Source organism: Asparagus officinalis, chromosome 4 (assembly GCF_001876935.1).
Source record: "Asparagus officinalis chromosome 4, Aspof.V1, whole genome shotgun sequence".
Classification (NCBI taxonomy): domain Eukaryota; kingdom Viridiplantae; phylum Streptophyta; class Magnoliopsida; order Asparagales; family Asparagaceae; genus Asparagus; species Asparagus officinalis.
In genome coordinates this window covers 94,657,666-94,669,645 of record NC_033797.1, presented here as the reverse complement: position 1 = coordinate 94,669,645, position 11,980 = coordinate 94,657,666, and the positions used below count along the sequence as shown (strand labels likewise).

At 38.6% G+C, this 11,980-nt stretch overlaps 2 protein-coding genes across 2 annotated transcripts in view; one reads left to right on the top strand and one right to left on the bottom strand.

Annotated features, from left to right (window-relative positions):
- On the top strand, positions 2,175 to 9,709 carry LOC109837863 (probable polygalacturonase). Its single transcript, XM_020406233.1, is given in 14 exon segments — positions 2,175 to 2,228; positions 2,303 to 2,522; positions 2,525 to 2,589; positions 2,591 to 2,657; positions 6,182 to 6,307; positions 6,454 to 6,628; positions 6,740 to 6,810; positions 8,809 to 8,996; positions 8,998 to 9,035; positions 9,037 to 9,131; positions 9,134 to 9,165; positions 9,168 to 9,198; positions 9,201 to 9,265; positions 9,268 to 9,709. Coding segments are annotated over 14 exon segments (1,434 nt in total). The 5' UTR covers positions 2,175 to 2,189; the 3' UTR covers positions 9,490 to 9,709.
- LOC109837862 (mitogen-activated protein kinase homolog MMK2-like) overlaps positions 10,177 to 11,980 on the bottom strand; it is a 5,353-nt gene continuing 3,549 nt past the window's right edge. Inside the window, 3 exon segments of the mRNA XM_020406232.1 lie at positions 10,177 to 10,608; positions 10,713 to 10,897; positions 10,996 to 11,179. Coding sequence (XP_020261821.1) covers positions 10,725 to 10,897; positions 10,996 to 11,179 — 357 coding nt within the window. The 3' untranslated portion in view covers positions 10,177 to 10,608; positions 10,713 to 10,724.

Genomic DNA, 11,980 nt, shown 5'->3' with positions numbered 1-11,980 from the left:
ATAACAAGTTTTATCTATAATTATATTGTGATGCTTACCAGAGGCATTCTAGCTTTCCCTGTAGTAACAAAACCTAATGGATGTTTTAGTTCGTGGTCGTGTACAAGGAAAGGATATCGTATATTCCATGAAATATTTATTGAATGATAGGTCTGGACTCTGGACAAGATATAAGTTCTAAAACATTTATTTCTATTTTAATTAAAGTAATTTAAAAGAAAAAAAAGGTTCCAATATGAATGATCCGGATGATTGGGAGGTTCCAATATGACTTTCACAGTCTAGAGTTCGATTTCGGGCTAGGTTATTTTTAAAAAATAAACTTTAGCTATTTGATACATTGAGTTGGCCTGGCACCTATTTTGTTATTGGACAAAATTACTGCAATATACTTATCTTTTTTCATATTCGGCTCCTGCCTAAGATATTGTTAATTTTTATTGTAATAAGCACAATAGGATTATTTTCTGCTTAGTGCAGAGTGAGTACCTCATTAAACAAACTGTAGCCCACCACGATCTTCACTGGCCAACGACCAAGATGATTTTTTAGCACCAAAAGGGGAAGTGCAAGCCCACGATCCGCACGCTGCAATCCCTTTATTTGGTTGGAGGTTCTGATTACATAGCATAAAATACATATAGAATACACACTAAATATGAGTGGGCTTTATTATAGTTGATTGAGGGCTTACCCCTCTAATGTCGCCCAGCTGCAAATAGAACCCCGAGTGAATTCTTGAGTCAAAAAAAAGTTTTCTGTGAGGAGACTAACTGACTTCTTAGAGTTCTATTAGTGAAGATAAACCCCTAATTGCTAACTTTTTTTTAGCGTTTAAAAAGTATATGGGCCAAATTCACGTTAAACTCTTTTTTTTGTGAGGAGACTAACCAACTTGATGTAAAAACTACACTATTTTGGGTTTTTGAGTTGGAGATGCTCTAAGAGCTATGCTATCTCATCACCACAACCGACTTTATGTTATTTGATATTGGGCCACTAGTTCAACCTTAAAATTGGCGGATAAGTTAATGACGGGTAAAATTTTCTAGTAAAGCACAATATTTTTTGCCATGTTTGGCACCAGTCCATATGTTCCTCTGGCAGTTAATAAACATCAATAGATTTTACTCATAACTCGGTAGATATTCTTGGCTACACAAAAAAGCATAAAGAGAACTAATTTTTTCAATTATGATCACCAATTATAGAATTATTTAGTAACATGATATGATTTATCATGGCAAAAAAGTGAAAATGAATGCAAATTGTAAGGACGAGCTAATGATTAGGTTTGAAAACGAATATAAAATATCCAAATCTCAATAGACTGTTGAAATTAAAGTAGTCTTCCGTATTATAATTTATGAAAAGGAAATAATGGATATAATGTAGCGACTCGTTTTGCTAAATGAGTTACCAATGTATAGTAATGTAACGAGGCTCACATTATAGGTCATGTCAAAATGTATGAGCCCCGCACTTCTATCACTTGATAGCTCATTTTGTTAAGTGAGTGTCATCTCATAGCTACCGAAACCCTTATTATGAAAATGTAAAGTTTTTGATGCTCTGAAATACATATTCTTCTTAAATCTTTCCTAACAAGTAAAAAAAATCTTTGTTACATATTTATATGAAAATACTATGAATGATACGTCATATAATTTTAGCAAGATGCGGTACAAGAGATGGAATTGTGAGACCCATACATGTCAAATATGATTAGGTGGACGGATTTGGCAACTACAGCTCTCTCGTTATAGTTTATTTACCAAAATAAATTACACCCGTATATTTATTTTTCCTATTTATATTTATCAGAGATTTTGACAAAACTATCAGCGAAGAACCACAAGGTGCCGATCGATGCCTTAGCAAATCTCTCGCATTTGTTCACAGATATTTAGCGTATCCATCGTATAATTAACTTCCATGTATAATATTATATATAGCAATTAAATCTCCCTCCGCATTGCTCCCTCTATTTATTGCATTAATCACGCAGCCCGCAGGATTTCTTCCCTCGCCTTCCTTCCTCGTCGCCAAATTCCCATCCCGCAAGCGACTCCTCTGATGCGTTCAGGGTAGAGAGAAGGGCAAAATAGTAACTTCATCTAGTCACCGGGCCAGCCTTATATATATAAGTCTCGCCCGTCCCTCCTACCTGTTCCTCCTCCTGAAATCCAATGGAGTCTTCTCGTTTCACAGTTAAAATAAAAACCCACCCCCAATTTTTCTTCTATTTTACAAAAAAATTCTTAATTTCTAATCTTACTTTCATTATAAAACAATCGTGCAGATTGCTTGTCTATGGGCGCTGGTGACGATTGCCGTTCTGGTCCCGTCGGAGTGCACGAGAACCAGGGCACGCCACGACCGGCGTTGGGGAGGGGAGCGAGGGCCGGAGCTGGAGCTCGACCTCCCGCGGGAGGCTGGGTGTAGGGCCCACGTGAAGAACCTGACGGAGTTCGGCGGGGTGGGGGATGGGGCCACCTCCAACACCAAGGCCTTCAACGACGTACGCTGAGCAAGTTCTCCGACGACGGCGGGGGCTTGTTATACGGCGGCCGCGGTAAGTGGGTGACGGGGCCCGTTTAACCTGACCAGTCACTTCACGCTCTTTCTGGATCGCGACGCGGAGATTCTGGCCACCCCGACCCACGGTACGCACGCCCTCAGCTCTGCCCTCGCGTTTGTCTTTTTGGTGGTTCACGGGCTGGGTTCGGTCTCTAAAACAAACTAAGCCGGTGTTTGTTTGAGGAGGGGGGCTAATGATTAAGAATTAGTAGTTTTGTTAGGTCGATTGGTTTGAGGATTAATTCAATGATTCAATCGATAGACATTCTTTAATTTACTAAAAATGGTAATGCTACGAGTGAGGTGACTGCATACAAATCATTAATGGTGATTTGTATATAATACATAGAGGGGAATTCGGAAAATTAAGTCCTTTTCAGTCATTAAGTTATTGGGCCGTTAAGTTAATTAAGTGGACTGTATACAAATCATTGTTAGAAATATTTGACTAAATTAATAAACCAATATGTTAAAACCAGCAGCTTTGATACTCCAAAAACTCATTTCGGAGTACCGATGGCACGTTTGGTAATTTTTAACCGAAAACATAGCCCCTCTCATCCGCGGATTAAGGACTAGACAGTTAAAATGTGTTCCCCATCTAAAATCATAACTAACTTGAACTTTTGATAGAAATAACAGGGGCATTAAAGTTGAACAGAGCTGCACCAAATATGACGTTAACTTTTGATATAATTTTATCTTTATATCTTTCTAATTAAAATTTGAAAAACTCTTAACATGTATGATATATCCTATTTTCACTGAAAACATGTTGCTTGATAAAACTCGCATTTTTAACGAGAAAAAAACACGTACAGAGAAAATAGAGGAACATGGACACTTGTGAAAGAGAAATAAAAGAAAGACAAAAGGAAGTTATAATAAATGACGAAGGACAAGAATATCTTCCCTTAATTTTAGTTGTTTTTTTAAATTTTATAACAATTTAGAAATAAAAAACTCGTATTATCAGCGTACCGAAGCAACATCATGTGAATAATATACACAGAAAATATAAAGTACCACCCTCTAATCGAGCCAAAAAATGATAATAAAATAAAATCGTCTTCTTCTCTATTAATTTACTTCGGTAAAGACTTAGGGGGTGTTTGGCAATCTGAAAGTAAATTTAAAATATGCAAGTTATTTTTTTTCAAATGACTTTTACATCCATGTCAGCATGTAAGTGAAATGCAATGTTTGTTTAAAAAATTAATTTATTATCGAAAGTGCAATATGAAGATGATGTGGCAAAATAAGATTAATTAGAGAGTATAATTAAAATTATTTAATTAAATTATTTTTCTTTTTTTTCACTTTCATGTGACTTCACTACTATTTTAGGGGAAGTCAAAATTATATTAAATTATATGTGGCAACTTTCTTGCATCTTACTTTCATAACCACTTATATGAAAACAAACACCTTAATTGTTAAATGAAAGTAACTTTCTCACTTTTATCTTTCACTTGCATGCAAACAAACACCCCCTTAAAGTCGGACAATCTCCAATATTTGACTTGAGGCCTGCAAATTCTTCTCTCTCATAAAATGGGCACACGTAGCGTTTGGACTTTTTTTGCCACTAAAGAAAGGAAGATGTAAAAAAAAATGAAGAAAAAGCCGCAAGAGAAGAAAAGTAACGGCCTCACGCTGCACATGAACAATAGGGGTTGGTGTAACTAAACATGATTCTGGTGGTCCCACCGCTGAGAAACCGTCGGTCACGCTCCGCTGCAGACGTCATGGTGCGCTAATTACCGGGGCCTCATCTTTAACTTTCTCGTTCACCGCGAGTGACCACATCCGAGGACCCCCAACGCACCAAATTTCTCTCCTGTTCATGTGTTCCCCCTCATTTTAGGATCCAATTCTTTCATAATACCCACTTAGGTCATGTTTGGTTGATAAAAAGTGGTAGAAGTAAGAAGTAAATCAAATCTATTATTTCTGAAATTATGAATTAGGAAGTAACGGAAGTACTTATGTTTTTTGTTTGTTTCTTAAATTTATGAAAGTAGAGGAAATAATGTTTCTTCCACTTCATTAACCTCTTTTTTTTGTTTGGCAGCAATAATAAATATTGTTAGGAAGAGGAAAAGATGATTTTTCGGGATTTTATTTAGAGTATGAAAATATCCATATAATAACAAAAATGATTTATTCCTAAATTGACTCAATTTCATCTACTTCTGAGGTACTTCGGAGCCTTGAGGGGAGGAAAAAGATTCAAGAAGTAGAGATGCCACTTAGGTGCCACGTCAACTTCTTAGGAAGTATTGGAAGTGTAGCGTTTTCAAAGAAACGAACATACTTTTTCTTCTCGAAAGTAACAGAAATGACGCCTATTTCATTTACTTGGCATACTTCATAGCTACTTCCATATAAACAAACAAGCGCCTAATTAGAATAGGACAATGTGTGTCAGTTCACGGGTGGATATAGAGTTAGCTTAGAAAGTTTAGTTTCTCTCTTTTTGCTCAAGATCGTTCTGCTCCTGTAGGAGGGTGGTTTTGATAGGCTCTGTATTTCTCCTATTAGCTGAACGAACTATAAGGATATGCATAATGATGATGCCACCGGCTAGTCACATTTTTGAGCCCTCATTTTAACTTTTGTTAGTTCATTTCACAAATTGTTCTCGTATTTATTACCAGTATTTATTTAAATTATTCGTAATTATTTAAATTATTAGTTGAACACGTACGGGCTACATGATTTTTAGCAAAACTTCAGCGGAGATCTCTAACGTATTCATCGAATACCAATCAGGTCTTTTATTTTTTCTGAAGTCATCGTTGGGACACTGACAAGATTCAACGAAAATTTGTTTTAGAGAAATTAGGTCATACTTCCACCGATGACTATCCAATATTTGTTTGAAAAATCTGCGAGGAACCTTTCACTCAACTTTTGCCTTATAGGATTTTCTATAGCTAAGATCAACCTCCCCCATGAATTTATTCCCGTGTGTAACGGGCTAAGGGCCCAGCAAAGAGATTGATCTTAGTCTACTAATGAGACTTTTCTTTTGAGTCGTCTGGGCTCTGTTCGTTGAAGACTAGAGGAGGGCGGTTAGCAATAACAACTCTTGTGTCGTGTCATGGCCCAACTAAAATTGACTTTTCTCAACACAGAGAGAGAAAAGAGTCTTTATAGTCCGGAGTACGTACGTACCCTTTCAATGTCCAGGGGAAGAAAAAAAAACATTTGATTGAGCTGACACACAAGAGGTCATAAGTGCAAGATGTGCCAATCATTAATCAGTGATTCAATTTAGGTAACTATTTGTGACGAACAGGTGGCTAAGCTTGGTATGATCAAAATATTGTTCCGGAAATTTTGTTGATCTACAGTGCCATTGTGAAAGATTGGATGGCTCTCAAGTATGCCATGAACAGAGCTAGCTCGAAGGAAGCAATGAGTTTTATCTCTCGTTTTTGTAGGAGTCCAGAATGCGAAATTAACTATTCAATTGGCACTTGACCCCATGATTCCTTGACCCCCTCTGGTTTTAGTAGTGTTCTTTTCATGTTGTTGTCGAAAATCTTAAGAGTGCACCATAACCAGATGCTTGGTTTTTAATCTTACATCATTTAGGACGTGAATGATTGGCCTCTAATCGATCCCTTGCCTTCGTATGGGAGAGGAAGAGACTCGGCTGCTGGTGGAAGATACAGCAACCTCATTATGGGATCCAACCTTACCGACGTCATCATCACCGGTAATTCCTTAAGTTATTCTTTGTTATTTTTATGATGATATATTTGATGTTAACAAGAACCAAGTACTTGATCATAGTTTTGAGTTGGATATGGCCGGTGCTTACTCTTATTGGTCCACACTGAACTTATATCTCTCTCATTACAGGAAACAATGGAACAATCAATGGTCAGGGCAAGATCTGGTGGGATAAATACAAGCAGAAAAAGCTTGACTACACTCGTGGGTACCTGCTCGAGATACTTTATTCAGATCGTGTCCTCATATCAAACCTTACGTTCAAAGACTCTCCTTCATGGAACATTCATCCGGTTTACTGCACGTAAGCAAAAAATTCCTCAAAATTGTTTATCGCTACGATTTTTTTACGTATCGTCTAGCTTCAGTTTATCTCATGCATGTTTCTGATGGAGATAATTTGAATTTTGTGTAGCAATGTTGTAGTTTCAGGTGTGACAATCCTTGCACCGGTTCAGTCGCCAAATACTGACGGGATTGATCCAGGTACTTATCCAAGATTTATTTATGTGCAGACATTTTCCCCCCTCCAAAATATTGTTCCCTAGTAATAGAAAAGAGAGTGTGTTGGAATTATACGCAGGATGTTACTTGCACAAGGAGAGACTCAACTCTTCCTGCTTTAGACCAAACGAAAAGAACTTATGTTAGACACATGAGAAAAATTTCATCACCACGATATTTAGTGAGGAGTTTGATAGCGAAATAGGAAAATGCGAGACAGAATATTGACAGCAGAACGGGAAATTGCATATAAAGACATTGATAATAATTAGTTATAAGTCTTTAATTTAGTGTGTGCAGAAATATTCACTGGTTCTTTTTAACGAATGGCAGCAGATATTGTAATTATGCGACAGTCAAAAACTAGTTGGCTCTCTCGTGTCTATATCTATACTATTATAAGTTTTCAAAAAAATTCCTCAATGACCCAAAATATGGGACCAATAGGGAGGACAAGTGAGGTGTCCCCCTCCTATTGGATAAAGAGTTGGCCATCATTAATGATAGCCAATTCATTATCCAATAGGAGGGGGACACATCACTTGTCCTCCCTATTGATCCTATATTTTTGGGTTCCTGTAGCAAAGCTCTAAATTTTCTTTATTTATCTAATGTAGGGTTCTCAGTAACTATAAGAGGATCTATCTGCAACAAATTAAAATATTAGAAGATCTCTCTCCAACACATAACACGTTATGACATCCATGTAACAGTTATATAATCAAGAGGTTTTCAGTTTATACATATGATGACATAAATGGTAATAAAATATAGGGGTTTTTGTTTCTAGCTCCATTTGTTTACTCAACTTTACCTCAAAACTCAATCACTATTGCTTGTATTCTTAACCCTTTTTTTTTTTGCTTTTAAACCTAATTTCGAAAATACAGTAGGTAGAGAACTTGTATTTATACACAAACATGGTAAAACCCCCAAAATACCCCTTTCAATACCCCCACTTAAACCAGTACCTCTCTCTGCTCTTCTTCCCCCTTTTCATCTATGAGCCCTAACTGAAAAACTCAATGTCCCCCTTCTCGTGCCTGTCGCTGTCTCGTGTCTGTCGTTGTCGTAGTCGCCGTCTCGTGTCCGCTCTCAGACCTTGTCGATGCTTCCCGTGCTGGTCAGCTCCACGAACCATTTTTTGCTACTGTAATTCGTCTAGTGAACCCTTCTGATCAAAGAAATCATCTATGATTGTGATCATGATTGCACATTTTACAATTACCTAGCGAACATCACCGATGAGAGGGAGGGGTGATACTGTGGCTATGCAAAAATAGCAAGTTGTAGTTGTCTCTCTTCCAAATTCGATTCAGAAAGGCATTAAGAATTAATTGATGGATTGATAAGTGGGTGAGAATTAATTGATGAGTTTATAAGAGTAGAAGAATATAGTAATAATGAATGAGAGAGGTGAGTTAATTTAGAAATGGGGTGAGAGAAAGGGAGGGGAGAGAGAGGGAGAGAGAGGGAGAGAGGGAGAGGAACCGTTCCCATCGTTTCTCTCCTCTCCCGTGCCTAACCGCATTAGATGCGGTTAGACGCAGAGGGGAGAAAAACAGGGGAACTCCGTTTCTCTCTCTCTCTCTCTCTCTCCATTCTCTTAAAGTTTTTACATTTTTTTAAAGGGGCCCACTTACATGAGGTAAACTGAAAGGGTATAATGGAATTTAAGGAAAAAATTAGGGGGGCTCATATATGCAAGTATTGCATTTTGAAAGTTGGGTTTAAAGACAAATACAAAAAGATAATTAGATTTAAAGATACAAACAATAGTGATTGGGTTTATAGATAAAACTGAGTAAACAAATGGGGATAAAAATAAAAACCCCAAAAATATATTAGAGGCAATAAGTGGCGAACCCTTTTATACGTAGAATTCGCAGTTAACATTTCTGTACTGGTGACTGAGAGCTCAATAAACGATTGTGTTCATATTCAAGACATAACCTTCATATATTTCCGTCAAACCTTCAGACTCATGCTCCGGAGTCCGGATCGAGGACTGCTTCATAATCTCCGGCGACGACTGCATTGCAATAAAGAGCGGCTGGGATGAGTACGGCATCAAGGTCGGCCTCCCGAGCGAGCACATCATTATTCGTCGCCTCACCTGCATCTCCCCCACCAGCGCTGTCATCGCCATTGGCTCCGAGATGTATGGTGGGCGTCCGCGACGTACGAGCTGAGGACATCACCGCCATCAACTCGAGTCCGGTGTCCGATCAAAACCGCTGTTGGCCGTGGCAACTACATCAAGGACATCTTCGTCCGTCGCATGAATCTCAGCACCATGAAGTGGTGTTCTGGATGACAGGCAACTACGGGCAGCACGCGCGGACGATGGCTGGGACCCGAAGGCGATACCTCAGTCACCGGGATCAGTTACAGTGACGTTGTGGCGGCGAACGTGACGATGGCGGGGAAGTTGGATAGGGGATAGATGGAGCTCCATTTAAGGGGATCTGTATGTCAAATGTTACGGCGGAAGTGATCGAGTCGAAGAAGCCTATATGGAACTGTACGGATGTAGAGGGGGTGTCGAGCAAGGTGAGCCCGGTGCCGTGCTCGGCATTGCCGGAGAATGGGCAGGCTTGCCCTTTTCCTAAGGACAGGTTGGAGGTTGAGGATGTTGAGTTTGGTAATTGTTCGAAGTAAGGGAGTTTGAGGGCAAAGTAGTAAGTTCGCGTGTGATGTAGAGAGGATGAATGCATAGTAGGTTTTATATGTGTAGACTCTACAAGTTGATGAGAGAAAATAAATTAATTAGTATTTTATGAGATTTTTGGTTTTTTATAGCTCGGGTGTTGACTGTTAACTATCTTTTGTTTTCTTTGAATATATTGATATATTCTATTCAAGTTGTAATTCTTGACTATATAGCCTCTGCAACTACTACAGTTGTTTACGGAGACTTGTGTTTTGATTATTGAAGGATATTTCATTAAACCTTTGTCAACTTAATCAACTTTGAGAGGTTGGTTTGGCCCCCACAACATCTGCTCCAAATGGAAATAAACTTATTACATATACTGCACTTTGAGCATTGAAAAAATGATGATATAAACGATTCGAGCTCAGTTTCATGCCTTGAAGATTAAAGCTTCAAATTTCCTTTCACAAGTTCCCTCCAATTATCATAATTTATCCCTACGGTTGTTTTTTTTAAATAAAGATTGATAATATCTCACTTCAGATGTACACGAAGACGTGCACTGTTCTCTCGGAGCCATTGTGCAAGAGCGAAATCTGATTTTAGCTTTAGTAATTTGTGGATCGCAGAAAGTTTGTCTCGATATCAGCTCTGCTTTTTTAGACAAAAAAGCAATTTATACCGCATCAGATATAGCAGAACAGCCAGCATAAAGCATTATATTGCAAGAATACTTCATATCCATATCAGGTCTTTACATAACGATGTTTTCTTATTCCTACAGAAGACACCTAAGCCACACCAATGCAAATATACAGAGCTTACAGAGCCAATGCTCAAATAGATAGTATCCATAAATTCTTCAGATTCACAAATTTATTTTACAAAAGTCACACTGTAACTTCAGCACCTTCATACAATCATCATCTTCATAACGGAAAGGGCCACTAAAGCGGTCTAAGCTCCTTCTTGTTGGTGCTCTTTATATATTTCTTCAAGCGTTTAGATGAAATATGAAGCGTCCGCAACATGTCTCAAAAGCATATACAGTGCAAAGCCAAATCTTGCACAAAATCATATGTCGAAAGATTGCATCCAAATATTACTCTTGGTAACTGATTGACCTGCGAGATCATTATATAAGGGAGTTAGGATAAAACAATAACGTATAGAGAAGTTTATGGGCGAAGGTCATACTCTATCTTTCTCAGCTGATTTCAGCGCTCACCTTCAGTTTTTCTCAGTGTGCTGGATCTGGATTGAACTTCAAGGACTCCTTCCAGATGAGCTCTTTGATATTTTCTTCAGTGATGGATGGTTGCTCAAAATCAAAACTGAAAGGTCGTGGGCAGACTGGTTCGTCGTTTATGTCATGAAGAGATGCAAGATATGGGTGACAAAGAGCCTCATCAACTGCATGAAAAGAATGTAATGATAAAACATACAATAAAATTCACAGATAAGGAACCATAATGATAATGAATACAGTAGAATCATGGAAAGAAGCAGACCTGTGATTCGCTTGTTTGGATCAAAAACAAGCATTTTCTCTAGGAGGTCAACAGCTCGGGGAGACATGTTTGGAAATCTCAGAGAAAAGTTTTGCTTTGGATATTGAGGGAGTTGTCTCACATATCTTCTTGCATTATCACTCCGTAGAAATCCAAGGCTTGAGTCGTCCGGTGAGCCTATTAGCTTTTTGGAGAACAAAGCGTCATGTCATGTTCAGATAATATGGCAGAAAATCATAATAACAGCATCAAATGAAATGGAAACTAGTAACTGAGAATTTCACAGAAGTGAATTATGCAGTGTTGTAAATCGCCATAACCGTGGGCCTGTCGCAACATTCAGATGCAGCCCTTGGCCACTTGTATTAGCCAGTAATAGTAGAAACTAAGTCAAGAGAATGCATGGAATTGAAGTGCCTAAAGCAAAGGTTACAGTATTTGCTAAGCAGCCTAGGCGTCGGACGGAGCTTAGAGTCTAGCCGAGGCCTAGGCTTTTTTTTAAATGAAAAAAATTGATAAAAAAAGCATTAAATTCATAGAAAACTGCACCCAAAAAATTCATAGTCATTATCAACCAAAAGCATAAATAGACTAAATAGTAAATATTAAGCAATGTTACAGAAAGCGTTCCGCTGGACTAATGCATAACATCCGGGCATGGACTGGGCAGATTTATTTTTTTGTTTAAGTGGTGAAGGAGGAGGTTTTGCTGAAGGCCGGAGGTGTACCTGGTGGAGGCCGGAGGAAGTCAGCGAGCGTGAAGGCGACAGTGAGGAAATCATGATCAAAACCCAAGTGGCGCAGTTTGTGTAAGCGGCCCATGCTCCCTAGGCGCTCTCAAGACCTAGGTGGGCAGCCTAGGTACCATTTAGGCCTAAGTGGGCTGCTGCGCCCGTCAATGTTTTAAAAAGCGGGCAGCCTAGGTACCACTTAGGCCTAGGTGAGCACTAGGCAGGTTAGGCGCTAGCTTTTTAATACATTGGCC